Source organism: Capsicum annuum, chromosome 3 (genome assembly GCF_002878395.1).
Source record: "Capsicum annuum cultivar UCD-10X-F1 chromosome 3, UCD10Xv1.1, whole genome shotgun sequence".
In the NCBI taxonomy this organism is placed as follows: Eukaryota; Viridiplantae; Streptophyta; class Magnoliopsida; order Solanales; family Solanaceae; genus Capsicum; species Capsicum annuum.
Window position 1 is genome coordinate 233,483,837 of NC_061113.1, and position 14,824 is coordinate 233,498,660.

General features: G+C 35.6%; 1 protein-coding gene across 4 annotated transcripts; it reads left to right on the plus strand.

Moving 5' to 3' along the window:
- Positions 1 to 3,162: 3,162 nt before the first annotated feature.
- Positions 3,163 to 13,775, plus strand: LOC107862950 (ERAD-associated E3 ubiquitin-protein ligase HRD1B). Of its 4 annotated transcripts, none has more exons than XM_016708667.2 (8): positions 3,163 to 3,319; positions 4,082 to 4,626; positions 4,738 to 4,914; positions 9,892 to 10,041; positions 10,126 to 10,319; positions 11,039 to 11,198; positions 12,410 to 12,647; positions 13,377 to 13,775. In XM_016708667.2, exons 2-8 carry the CDS (start codon positions 4,094 to 4,096, stop codon positions 13,512 to 13,514), a joined length of 1,590 nt encoding a protein of 529 aa, XP_016564153.1. In that variant the 5' UTR covers positions 3,163 to 3,319; positions 4,082 to 4,093; the 3' UTR covers positions 13,515 to 13,775. The 4 variants fall into 4 exon arrangements, with proteins under 4 accessions (XP_016564153.1, XP_047265483.1, XP_016564154.1 ...); XM_016708668.2 differs by having other exon boundaries at positions 3,212 to 3,414; XM_047409527.1 differs by lacking the exon at positions 13,377 to 13,775 and having other exon boundaries at positions 12,410 to 12,867.
- The last annotated feature ends 1,049 nt before the right edge of the window (positions 13,776 to 14,824 follow it).

Sequence of the window (14,824 nt, forward strand, 5' to 3'; positions counted from 1 at the left end):
ATTTAAATTGGCTTGAAAATTGGTGTCTTGACTCCAACAACCTTTGCAGCAGGTGTCCTCTTTTGGGTATGCTCGTCAATAATATTGTGTGACTTTTTTCTTAACGATTTTTTCACTGCTGGGGTTGATGAATCAACCTTTTGTTTCTTTTTTGCATGTTCATTGATTTGTTTTGGTGGTGGATCCTGGAAATTATCATTCGAATCAACTAAACGTTCATCTTCAAGTACAGCCTTCTCTGGTAGTTGAAACTTTGCCAATTCCCTTTGAGTTGACTCTATGTTCTTAAGTACAACCAAGGAATATAGATAAACGATGTTAAAGTATCTTTTAAACAATCGTAAATCAAATGTATATATGTAAACTATAAAATACATATTAATACATAAGTATTTATTAACAACAAATCTTGCCATCGTCATTAAACATAAGATCCATCAAATACTCAAAACGTGGCCGAGGTGCATTTGTCTTTCAATTTAATAATCGGGAAATTCAATTATCAACCTTCGATGCAATCTTTCGTGGGACATTTGAACAACACTCGTAAAATCACACTTGAATAGCCAGTGGCATTCCCTGTATCAAATAAATCTTTTCACCTGCTTTCAACCTGTTGTTCAAACTTCTCGATAGATCCCCAAATGATAAAGTACCCCATGGAAATCCCTTATATCTTTCACTGTCGATCAAATTAAAATGAAGTCGGGGTATAACCACAGTATCAACATTAGATAACACAAAAGAATGCAAGAAATATAAAATTACAAACTTCTCAACATCCTCATCATTCTCCCCTAAACTTTTTCCGTAAATGCTAAAAATAGTTGCCTTTTCTGTATAAATTCTGCACCATTGAAATACTTCTCATCAATCCTGTTTGGTGCATCCTTGTCAAAAACAAAGTCGTACCTATTAGAGACACAATTCAATCCAGTAACGATAGCAAATTTTCCAGGAGTAAAATTAAGAAAGGTGTCATTAGCCCGAATGACTATCGTTGAAGAAGAACTACCCATTATCTCGAGCGACACAACGTATCTGCACAACTGTGCTTGAACTACACAGTGCTTCTTCTTCATGAAATAACCAAAAATGATATTGTCGCAAAATTTTTTATACTGTTCCTTGTTTAATATGATCCGTATACTTCCATCAATATCATTATCACTGTACGAGCACATATATGGTGCAAATCTTGAAAGTTTTCTTACAATGAATATTTCGTCACGCAACACCTATATAAAGTAAAACTACAACTTCTTAAACTGTAAAAAAATAAAAAAAAACAATCACCTATGTATTTAACCAAAATAATACATATAACATTCATATGTATTTTGAACAAAAAAAAAATATAAATTCATCACTAAAACAAAATACATATGACATTTGATATGTATGTACAAAAATACAAATGCTACCCTATACCTTGAAATGTATATTAAACCTATCAAAAATACAACTGTTAAAAACAAACCAGCTCACTGCAATTCCTAAATACATATCAGCAGAAAATAAAATACATATTAAAACTAGACCTTATTAAACTGTAAAGAACAACAAAGCACAATCTAATTAGAAAAAAAATACATATAACATGCATATGTATTTTGATCAGAACAAAAATAAAAAAAAATACATATCAATTATACTAAAAAAACATATAGCCAAATAACTGTTCATGAATACTTCATATAACAATATATTTTCCATACATGCAACTTATCAAAGTTAAACTATCATCTTAACAAAACAGCTTGCTACAATCCCTAAAAAGAGATATCAACAGAACATAAATACATATTAACTACTTGAAAAAATACATATAATTCTCAACTTTGATAACATCTTTACTTAGAACAGAAAATACTTAACAGTAAATAGTAAAAAAATATTTACAACAAAAAAATACCTCTTCCTCACTGTCTTCTTCAGATTTACCAGCAGAAGAGTTTTGAACATCGTCATCAACCTTACTTAATTCTTCAATTTCTTTAGATTTCTTTTTTTTCTCGTATTTTTTTATCTTTTGGAGAAAGACTTTTCTTCAACCGTTTTTTTTTTTCAAAATTTTAGTCATCTTTACCTGGTTGTTGCAAAACTTGAACCTAATCTCCTTCGAACTCACAATTTTCTTCGACTATATAGGATTTGAAACAACTTTAACTACATCTTCTTGAGTTAACCCAATACTAAAAGATGGTGCATAATCAGACACCAAATTAATATTTTGTATACCACTATTTATTCGTGATTTTGATGTGTGTTGAGCCATTAAAGCATAAAACCCTTAAAATTGAATTTTAAGATGTATTACAGTAGAAAAAAACCGCTAACATGCAATAACAAAATTAAATAGTTACCTGAAATAGAGGAAGATAATCCTTATCAGATCGTGCTAAAATCGTGCGAAAGGAAAAAAAATTGAAGCGAAAAATGAGTGTTAATGACGTAAAAAAGGGAAAATATATTTTAAATTAAGGAAAGAGAAGAAGAAAAGCGTGAAAAGGAGGAAATATGCACGGTAACTTCTCTTAGGCGGCAAAAGTAAAGAACCACTATTAAAATAATGCTACTGATGCTACACAGTGTAATTTGATATAAGTGTTGCTACTTTTTGTAATTTAATACTTAGTTTTGCTATACTCTATGTAGTTTTTCCTTTATAATAATAGCTTATTATTGTACAAATCAGAATTGTACATTTAAAACGAGGCTAAGATATATACCATTGAATTATTTTGTTCATTAATATCACTCTAGTGCAGGAGATTTACATGATAGTTTTCGCAAAAAAAAAAAAACTTTTATACAAGAATATAATTAAAACAGTAACATCCTCGATTCTTTTTTAGGTATTCATTATTCTAAAAATACTTTTTAACCTGTTAATTTATCATATTAAGAAAAATATTTTACTATCCATACTAATGCTCAATATTAATTATTTATTCCCCAAACTTTTATTTCAACACTTTTTTTTTTTTCTTTTTCATTTTACCTAAAGGGAAATTATTTACTACCACTTACGTATTACCCCCTAAAAAAGAAAAAAAAAAGGAATTTACTCCTTTTTTTCAGTTGACCAACCGATTTACTTACCCGGGTCGGGTCAAATTGTGCGTCGCGAATGTACACGTGGCGAGTACCAATTGGCTAAACTTCACTCAATGACGATTCTTCCCCCCTCGTTTACCTTCTCCCATGGTTATCAAATTTTTATTTTCTTCATTCATTCATAGGTACTCTTCATGTATGAAATCGTGAATAGCTAGCGATTCAGAATCTTCACGAAGATATACAAGAAACTTGACAGGTAAAATTGATCTACGCGGCATTTGATAAGTAATAGGGTTTTCGTCACCACACCCTGGGCATAGCGGAACCTTCAGTGGGTTTTCGTAACACTTTGTATGTTTTTCTTCTATTTTCAACCAAGCAATTAATCATAACCCTAACTAATTGAGTTAATTGTGTAAATCCTATTATTTTGCTCTGTTCGGGTTCAATTCATTCAAACTTTCCTGAAATGTATTGTCTTTATCTTTAAATTTCTTAAATCTGTTCCGTAATTTGTAAAATTAGTACTTTTTCTTTTGTGCCGTTAGGTTTGGATCCTAATATTTGGTGGAATCAATCTAACTACGTGCATAGTTTTGATGTGTGTTGGTATGTGGGGCATTTGACCATGAAAATTGTGATTATTTGGAAGAAGTTTTTTTTTTTTTTTTTTAAGTGAAAAAATGATGTTTGAAAATTGGAGTTGTGTTTGGCCGTGAAAACAAATTAGAGTTGTTTTTGAATGTTTGTGAGTAATTTGGAGTGAAAAGGTGAAAACAGTTTTTTTGGTGTGTTTCAAATTTCTGAAAATTTCTGGAATTTTATGGCCAAACGTGTTTTTCGCGGGTAAACCTGCGTCGTTGGTCTTTTTTTTATAACCTAGGATATATTTGAACGTGACGCCTTTTCAGTTTTTAGCTTATAAGATTAAAAGGTTCGACCCTTTAACACTTTTAATTTATGGATATACAGATATAATTTTTTTCTTAATCTGATTTGGAGCTTTTGATATGGACAGGAATTAGAGGAGATGATGAGGTTACAAACTTATGCAGGGCTTAGCTTAATAGCTACACTAGCCGTTATTTATCATGCCTTTAATAGCAGAGGCCAATTTTACCCAGCAATGGTTTATCTGTCAACGTCCAAGATCAGTCTGGTGCTTCTTCTCAATATGGGTCTTGTTGTGATGTGCATTTTGTGGCAGTTGACAAAGAAAATTTTCCTTGGTCCCCTTCGAGAGGCTGAGGTGGAGAGGCTGAACGAGCAGTCTTGGCGGGAACTCATGGAAATACTTTTTGCCATCACGATTTTCCGTCAGGACTTCTCTGTTACATTTCTTGCAATGGTAACTGTGCTCTTGCTTATTAAGGGTTTGCACTGGTTGGCTCAAAAGAGAGTTGAATACATAGAAACAACTCCAACTGTTACTAGGTTGTCTCACATTCGCATAGTTTCCTTCCTGGGTTTTCTCCTCTTAATAGACAGTCTCTTTTTGTACGACTCCGTGAACTATTTGATACAGACAAGACAGGCATCGGTATCTCTCTTCTTTGCATTTGAGTAAGTCAAACTCTTCTGGTTCACTGTTGTTGCTGCAGTTTGATCATCATGTTAATTATATTCTATATCTTCTCCCTAACGAAGAGCAACTTCTTTTGGGTAAATATTCAGGTACATGATACTTGCAACAACAACTGTCTCAACTTTTGTAAAATATCTCTTCTACATAAGTGACATGCTTATGGAAGGACAATGGGAGAATAAGCCTGTCTATACTTTCTACTTGGAACTTATTCGAGACTTGCTCCACTTGTCTCTGTACTTGTGCTTCTTCATGGTGATTTTCATGTAAGTCAAATTTATTGCAGTTTATTTTTCTTTACTCGTAAGTGTATAGAGGTGTTTCTGCCGATAGGTAAAAAGAGCGTAAAGAAGTATCTCCCATCTGGATATAAAAGCTTTCATCCGTCTCCAGCATAAGTTGCTGATGTGATCATAAACAGCCATACTTCTTGTAGAAACTTCCATCCATCCATTTATTTGATGATTAATTTCCTTACCTAACTTTATCGGAAAAAATTTCCTTATGGAAATTAATTGTTGATATCAGTAGCAGCCTACTTTTTTGCAAAAAAGCTGTCCTCGACTCCTCATCTTTATTATATTTAGCATGACCAACAGAAGATTTAGAACAGAGTTCAAAATATACAGAATGAGATTATCGCTTTGATGTACGGATAGCTATTAATTTGGCCTTGTACCAGCATTCATATAATGGGCTGTCTTTGCTCTGAACCAAATGTTCCACATTGAACAATAAACCAAATGTGCTACATATATAGGTGTACATTACATCGTTTTTCTTAAAAATAAAATTCCTTAGTCAAGTTTTTGGGCATATAGTCCTTGACTCCTTGTTTAGATCTCTGGCTGCACATTGTGTGGCCACTAGTTGTGGCATTGCCTATGTTTTGGAAGTTGCAGGAGACCCAAGTTATTTGGCTACCGTATCCATAATGGAAGTTATCACTTGTGATTATGAAATAGCTGATAGTGAAGCATGTTCATTTCTTGTATGTGCTTATTACTTTTCTGTTAGTAAGCTGGTACTAAAAATGACCCTGGTTGTATGTTGCGTGACCTCTTTGATTTTGCCGCCAAACCCGTCTCGATGCGACACTGACGCTGGTGCAGATGCGGGGTGCATCTTGGATTTGGTCAAATGAATCCGGACACTTTGACCAAAATCAAGAACAAATTTGAGGGGAAATTGAGAATTCGATCTTAAAATGAAAATAAAATAAATTTACACCTTGATAACGGACAAAAATACAAATGCGAAACACAAAGTACAGAAACACATAACAAGAAAAACAATGGAAACGAAGCAAGGAAAGTAAAGGATAGAAGATAGACACAAGTAAAGGAATCGAAGACAAACCCTGATATATTAAATCGAAGCCCTTAATCTAAAAAAGAAGAGAACCCTAGCTATTTATAGCCCATGACTATTTATTACAATTGTGCCCAAAAGTCAAACTCTCAAGAGTATGGGCCCAAAGTGACCCAAGCACCCTTTAGCAAGGCACCTCAAATGCTCCAAGCTATCATCCAAACACGATGTTGTTGAATGGCCCCATGGATTGCATCAATGAATGTAGCTCCTCTCGTGCACCAAGCTATTCTCCAATCATGTACTTGCTTCCCTAGAATGATCAAGTCTTGGATCCTTAGATGTGGTCCTTAAAGCATAGATCTCAAAAGAGTGAAGCGAATTCGGCTTGTATCATCCGCCCTTTCTTGAAAAGGATTCGTCCTCGAATCCAACTCTTTTATTGACTTGTCTTCACGCTTTCCACGTTTGGAATCCTTTGGTAAGAACTCCGTTTGGTCTTCAAGCTTATTTTCATAAGGCACTCTGTTTGCATCTTTCTTTGATTGTTTGTTCATGAACCTGCACAAATAAAGGGGTGATACTAGGTAAAATGCTAGTATCGTGTTTAGTGGGTAACAAAGGCCTGATGTTGGAATTGTTTTGTCAAATTGGATTTGGAGTGGTCGAACAACAATTTGTGGAACTTGGTTCGTATTTGGTAGGTTTGAGGGAGTTTGGACATGGGGTCGAGGTGTAGATAACAGGCTTTTGAACGTTCCCCGAGTTCTGCCAACCTACCATCTACAATTGATGCTCGACAACTTTTCATTCATATGTTACAATCACCTAGTCATTTGCATCACATCTTATTGCATCCCTAGGAGTGCCTCCAAGATGGTATCAAGGGTTGCTCCACCATAGTTCTTAGCATAATTGAGAAAAGGATTGAAGCAAATATGGACGACTGATGTAAAAGTAAAAAGACTTGACTCAACAAAGTTGGCGAAGAAAGAAATGATAAAAGCACACAAAGAAAAAAACAAAAAGAAAACAGACCCAAGAACCAATTAAACAACCAAGTAGATGAGCTACTAGTTATTAATTAGTGTTAAGAATCAAGAAAATTGAAAAGAGGAATCAAGAAATGAAACTAAATGATTGAACCTGAGCCAAAATCGATTTTGGGATGTTTGAGGGTAGACTGGGCGCATGTTGGCCGTACCTTGGGTGCAAAATAAATCAGAAACTACCCTTGGTGACCTGCTCCTGACCTGCTTGAGCAGATGGGGCGCAGATGCCTCTAGGCCACCTAGAAAAGGTCGAATTTCCCCCCACTTTGCGGGCCCCCTTTGTTTCTCTCTCTTGGAATATTCCTTGGGTCCTTTGGATATGCTTTTATCCCAACACTTTTGCTTGCCTTTTCTTTTCCTTTTGTGGATCAAACACACCTCTTTTGAACAATCTTCCTTCTTCAAGACACGAACATCATCAAGAACACAACAACAACAACAACAAACCCAGTGTATTCCCACCAAGTGGGTTCTGGGGAGGGTAAAATGTATGCAGTCCATACCGCTACTTCCGAAGAGGTAGAGAGGCTGTTTTCGATCATCAAGGACACAAGAACATTCAAAAATTAAATCTTGAGCAAACGAAATTCGAAATCCAAGCTCCTTTCAAGCTTCCTAACACAACTCGAGCAATCTTAAGCTCAAAATCTCAACCAAAAATTTCAGATTTCAACACCCACTTCCAATTTCTTCAAATCAAGCTTTCAACAATGGTAGAACCTTCGATTTAGCTCTGATTAAGCTCAAATTCGATATTTAGACTCATATAGTGCCAGGGAACAAGAACCTAGCACTAGAAACTCAAGAAAACACCAAAAATAAAAAAATCATAATTTGGGCTAGACTCGAAAACGTGAATAGTAACTTTTTTTTTTATTTTTTGATTTTTCTAGATAACGAGATCCAAGATCCAAGATTGAATTCGTGGGAACGAACTCAAACTCGACTGATACCAAATGATAACGGACAAAAATACAAAAGCGAAACACAAAGTACGGAAACACAAAACAAGGAAAACAATATGGAAGCGAAGCAAAGACGGTAAAGGATAGAAGATAGACACATCACACAAGTAAAGGAATCGAACACAAACCCCGATATATTAAATTGAAGCCCTTGATCGACAATCCTAGACAAGCACCTAAATCATACGAAGACCGAGAGGGAAATGGAAACCTCACAACCAACGTTTCTACTCAAAACATACAAAACTTCCAACAAGCTTTCTAAAACGCTCTCAAGTGTATTTTTCATCCAAAAACATCTAACTTAAAAAGGAAGATGAGAACCCTAACTATTTATAGCCCATAGCTATTTATTAAAATTGTGCTCAAAAGTGACCCTAAATGCTAACTAGGCCCAAAAGTGACCCAAAAGCTAAACAAAATCCTAAATGGCCGAAAAGTGACCCAAAAGCCACTCTCTCAAGACTATGGGCCCATAGTGACCCAAATACCCTTTAGCAAGGCGCCTCTTATGCTCCAAGCTGTCATCCAAACACGATGTTGTTCAATGGCCCCATGGGTTGCATCAATGAATATAGCTCTTCTTGTACACCAAGCTATCCTCCAATCACATATTTGCTTCTCTAGAACGATCAAGTCTTGGATCCTTAGCTGTGGTGTTTGAAGCATAGATCTCAAAAAGAGTGGAGCCAATTCGGCTTGTATCACACCTTACCTTTGTCTCCCTTGTAGCTTTTCCTCTTGATATATATATTATTTGCTTATAGTTTCAGGTCAAAACAAAGGGAAAAATTCTTATTCCCTCGTCGTCTTGGAAAGATCGACGACTGTAATTTTGGAGTAAAGAGGTCGTCAGTTTTTTGGGGAAGAAAGAGACACATAACTCAAGACTCTTTATTACTTATATTTCTATTATAACTTGTATTAATATAGTAGTAAATTAATACTTATTAATAATAGAAATGGTAAAGTTAATACTAGTATGTTGGCAATATGTCAAGAAAAATAGTAGGCCGACAATTTTGAGTGAGTAAAATTAATTGCAAAAGTAACTAAAGAAGGTAAAATAACGGAACTGCTAAACCTATGAATTAATGTCATTAGTTAGGATTCTTTCTTGTTATTGTTCAATAGTTGATTTTTACTCTATTTTTATAATATTTAAATTTTTTTTGCCGAAACCCCGCACCCATATCCATGCTTGGATTTGTACCCCCGAATCTTAAAATTTAAATTAGCGAATCTAACTCTCGGATCCGCACCCGTCTCGAATACTCGCACCCGAATCCGAGTAACTTAGTTGAGCACGCCATTTCTCTTTCCCTTGGAGATCTTTACTTCTTATGATGAGGTTTTGGAACACATTTTCTTTGATGAAGTAATGTGTTTCATTGAAAGGCATCAAGGAGATGCAAAGTTACAGGAGTCTAATTACAATAGAACAAAAGTGGAGGAGAACATTTTTTGCCCCTTATTACAATGTCTGGTTTTGAAACACACTTTGATTCATGTATGGTTGGAGACATGCTTTTTGGTTTAAAAAACCCTGCAGCAGCCGGCAATTTACCATGTTCTTTTTATTTAGGGGGTGTAAAGAATTCACCTTCTTCTTTTTGATCCTCTATTTCTTTATGAGGGACATGTAGAAATAGGGAACACACTGTCCTAAAGCCTTATTAAGGTTCCTCAAGTATACATAGCTACATAGTCAAGTTGGCATGTGACATTTGTTGGTTGTTCTGCAGATCTGTATTTGACTTTTGATAGAAGAGCTCTTCTTGTTTATCCTTGCTGATGATTTGATGTTACTTTCTATTTATTGATCCAGGCTTATATATTAGGCCCCCTTTTTTCCCCTCTCTTGTTATTATTACATTGAGATACCTCACTTTATTTATTTTATTTTACTTTGTAGGAACTATGGTGTGCCCCTGCATTTGATTCGGGAGCTTTATGAGACATTCCGCAACTTCAAGATTCGAGTTGCCGATTATGTACGCTATCGGAAGATTACTTCAAATATGAATGACCGTTTTCCAGATGCTACACCAGAAGAGCTCAATGCGTAAGTTTCCCACTGCTAATGTTTTTAGATTTCTTGTTTCTTCAGAGCTTTTTTATTTAATCAAACACTTCTATGCTTATGCAGAAGTGATGCTACCTGCATTATTTGTCGTGAGGAGATGACCACTGCTAAAAAACTTATTTGCGGGCATCTGTTTCATGTGCATTGTCTCCGTTCATGGTTAGAACGTCAGCACACCTGTCCTACCTGCAGAGCCCTTGTTGTGCCAGCTGAAAATGGGACAAATGTGGTAGGATCACGACCAGATGTGCAACAAGGTATAACTTATGGCTCGATCACCATTCAGCTAATCATACATTAGTGTCCAGTGGCGTAGCCAGGGATTTGAGTAAGTAGATTCAGAACAAAAGAAAAAATGTCACACCTAAGATATGAACCTGTGACGAGGGGATTCAATAGTTTATATATATGAAACAAATTATTTTTACACATCCAGCGAAGGGGATTCAATTGACCCCCCTTCATGAAAGGTAGTTATGCCTCTGCCCTGTTTGTATCGATTAAAATAAGTCATTTCCTTTTAGTGACAGGCAATCTACTTTTATCTTTGGTAGTCTTAATCGGCATGACTTTGTCAACTATATGTACCACTAGGACGTGGAGGCTAAGTCATCCATTCATTGCTAATAATCTGTGTCAAGCATCAAATTGTAGCTTCAGTGCTGACATGTGAATCAAGTCGATAACAGGACATTCCATGGGCAAACTTCCTAAGACATTTGAGGATGGTTCTGATTTTTTTCATTTTTTCTATTTTCGAGGTATATGTTTGGTAGTTGTCAGTGATTATGGATTGTGTTTCTAGCTTTTTCCTTTTTTCCAAAAATTGATTGTATGTCTAGCTTTATTGTCCTGAAGCATGAAATTTATGTTGGAAGAGCTAATCCCGAGAAGGGACACTTTTATGTATCTATGTTTCTGTAATGTAGGAAAGTGACATGTATATTTACTGAGCCCTTTGTTAAAACTCTATCAGGTCCTGGACCAAGTGGGGCAAGTGCATCTCAGAACTCACAAGCAGATAGCACGCCAAATAATAATGTTAGCCAGCACCAAGCTAGAATCCAAGCTGCTGCTGCAGCAGCAGCAGTTTATCAGAAGTCTTTTGTTTATCCTTCTGTACCAACACTAGCGTGGTATTGATTTCTCGTCTTTTATGTACATGCACTATTGATTATTTGCTTTGCAAATTTGTTAGATCTTCCCTCATCCTACAGATGTGAAAAGATGAACTATTCTCTACATTCCTTTTTCAGCTTACTAGGTAGTGATAAGTAATTTTGTAACTTCTACAGTCAGGGTCAAAATTAGATAGGATTTCATTTTGGAAACCAGCAAGATGTAATTTCAGCTTTTTAAACATGCTTCGTCCACACTCTAGTGCAATTTGTTACTGCACTACTCTTTTACGCAAGGTAGAGCTGTTTTGGTTTTTGTTCTTGTGGTGGGGCCCTTCCCCGGACCCTGCGCATAGTGGGGAGCTTTAGTGCACCGGGCTGCCCTTTTTTCTTAAATTCTATGGATAAGTCAACCTTTGTTTTCTCTCTTCGTCCTTGTGTGCTATTATTATTGGATGGCCACATTGAACCTTCATTCTTGTGCTTCCCAAATAAACATCTTTCTTAAAAAGGTAGACCTGGTAGCATATTACATGGTACAGAAGTTACAATCTTTACCTCTGTGATTCTTTTCTCAAAACTGCGAAAAGTAACTTGTGCCTCTTGCATGCTCTTCAATGAACATTTAAAACGGATCCATTTTAAATGTCATTGAAGTAGTTTGGAAAGTCATATGTAGATCTGTTTGAGATAAGTGAGCATGAAACTAATGCTAACAAGAGATGTTGTTCACAATTTATTTTTTTAGATACCTTCAGGGAGTTTGATGTGATAATCACTAGTCTGGTTGTGGGCCATTTCCCATTCATTCATTTTAAGTCAGTTTCCTAGGAATTATTTGATTGTCATGGACCTCCCATTAACAGCTCCTCATTTAGCTGTCCATGACTGGTATGGGGTTTCCTTCGACTTGTAGTTCTTTGTTCTGTGATAAACTAGTTGTCGATGCAGAACAAGGTGGAAGATGACTGCTTCAAGTTCAACTTTTTGATTGCTCGGACTCTTCAAAAATGTCGACAGGTGCGTGTCGGATTCTCCTACAATAGTGTATTTTTGAAGGATCCGACACGGGTAGGGCAACAATTTTTGAGAGGCCGAGCAACTTAGGACAGTACACCCCCTCCCTGTTCTCTTTTTCCCCTTCTTTTGACAGTTGAAGAGGGAGTCTGCATTTTTAAGTAGGTTTTTCAACTTTGGAATGAAATTGAAACAACTGGTCTTACTTGCAGGTCTCCTGGATATGCTCCAGTTCCTCCGTCCTATAGTCCAGCGGGCAGTTCTTCCAATGTGCTCTCAGATGGGGAACGGGCATTGAATGAACAATCACTGCAGGATCAATTAGCAAATATGCCCTTGGCTCAATATCAATGTGGTTTTCTCCCTTTTCAAAATCCCGGTGCTAACAACCTTAGTATTCCAAAGGCTCAACTAGAGGCCCATAAAACACTTTTACAACAACAAATTGAGGTATTAAAGCTTCTCTGCTTGATTGATATCTTTATCTATTATGCCTCTATTTTACATTTGGTATTATTCTGTACAAGAGTTGGTAAATTCCAGTGCACAGATCGGCTCTACATGCATGAAACTCGAAGTTGTCTTTTGTGCATTCTACTCACTCTTGTTTGTGTAAATTTTTCCTACTAATATTCTGGAAAACTATTGTTAATCTTAGTGAACTGCAAAATAATTTTATGATAGATTTATGTTCTGGATTACGGAACATTTGATAGCCTATTTGATCTTCTCAGATTAGTTGTACTCTATCTATCCTCCCGTATTTCCTTTTGTTATTCTCTCTAAGTAATTTAGAGCTCACATAGCTCATGGTTGGTGTTTTCGGTTCATATACTTCATTTTGTGGACAATAATATCTAGGTACAGTTCCATAACACAATCCGCGTTGGACAAATCAGGGATTCTAATACTATTTTTAGACAATTGCAAACTTTCCTTTATTTGTTTAGTCATCTTAAGGTGGATGAGATGAGATATGAGACATAAGGCTCACTGCAATCTGATACAATACCATTCATCATGCACGGCTGTGTTACAGTGTGTACTGTATTCTCATTTTGGAGGATTTTTTTTCTTTACTTTTCCTTTCTAGTTTCTGTAGCACATTCATTTAATCTCTCACTGAGAGCTTGATACTCATTCAATTATCCCGCTGCTATACACTGCAACTATGATCAGGTTCTGCAAACGCAGCTCAAGATTTTAGAGAATCCAAACACACACAAAAAAGCAGATGATTTAGGAAGTTCTGATAGTAAGGGAAAAGCAATTCCGTCAGAGAGTTCTCGAGGACAATCCGAAGGTGCAGAATTTTGAAGCTACCAACAATGTATATGTATGATAAGGGCCAGCTGAAGTTTGGACGTACAGTTAGAGAAATAGCAGCAATTGAAAAATGGAATTTATCAGAGGTTCTGTAAGTTGTACAATTCTCGAGTGCTCTGTGAAGTGTTGTATTTTAGTCCAGCAACTGATTATTTTTCTCTTCTGATAGAATTTCTTCTTGAGAATCTCAAAATCTTGTACCCCTTATGGCGGTACGATAAAATTTTCTTTAAATAAGGTTCACTTCTTCTACGCTCCGGTCTCAGTAAAATATTTTACTATATACTTCATAGGCCCATTCATGTTAGGATTTTCAAGAGGTGTGAATGAAAAATGAATAGCCATTTTTCAAATAGGTAACTTCTAACTCTGCATGGTTGGGACTTTTTTGATAGGTTGTGAGTTGTGATTTTTCCTTCAAGGCACAATAGGCACCCCGTCTTACCACCACTTCGTTAGCTATAAATTTAGAGGACTAGCCTTAGTTTTATGTATCAAATTTCTGAACTTTTCTATATATTTCGTAACAAACAAATATAGTAACATGTGATTTCTTGCCGTTCCTATGAGCTCAACGAAGTCGTTGGCGTTTGATGAACCCCTACTCAAGCGACAGGTTTATCGGTTTTATGCTGGGAGGAAGTAATTGAAAACCTCAAATATAATGAGGGGATTAAATTTTTTAAATACACAATATATTCGGTGGGACTCGGACAATTTTAAGTTTTTACTTTTCTGTATTTTTGTTTACTTCGATTTACTGTTTTGAACACAAGGCGCCAACATGCATTCATTTGTATAATGTCTCGGTAATTAGAGAGTTGAACCACGAACTACAGCTATAAATCCACAAAAGTAAACAACAATTTTCTTAACCTTCTGCTTTAGCGCATAGCCGTGAATACGTTGCAGATGATCTGTGAGAACTTCGACTTGCAAATTTTAGCCAGCGTTAGCTGTAGATTTTGAATTAAGTGAGGGTTCTTCAAGTTTCATTTTGAAGTACTTTTAAAAAACAAATTTGAGTAAAAATCAGATTTGAGTGAAATATGAATTGAACTAGAGTATTTTAAAATTATAATACGATATTTTAATAAAAATGGCTAATCACACAATTAAATGATACAATTCATTTAATTATGATTAGTACACGGTTACATGAAACAATTCGTCTAATTACAATTAGTTATGAAGATCTACTGGTGCAACAACAAAAAAAATAATAGTAACAATGATAGGAGATGAGAGACTTTGTATATCAGTAAAAGTTTATAATTTTGAAGAAAAATTTATGCAAATCA

Bases quoted from the DNA above. Each gene is read 5' to 3' on its own strand.
- LOC107862950 (XM_047409527.1), top strand. From the start codon at position 4,094: ATGATGAGGTTACAAACTTATGCAGGGCTTAGCTTAATAGCTACACTA. The intron at 4,915-9,891 runs GTAAGTCAAATT...TTTACTTTGTAG, and splicing joins TTCTTCATGGTGATTTTCAT to GAACTATGGTGTGCCCCTGC. The intron at 10,042-10,125 runs GTAAGTTTCCCA...ATGCTTATGCAG, and splicing joins ACACCAGAAGAGCTCAATGC to AAGTGATGCTACCTGCATTA.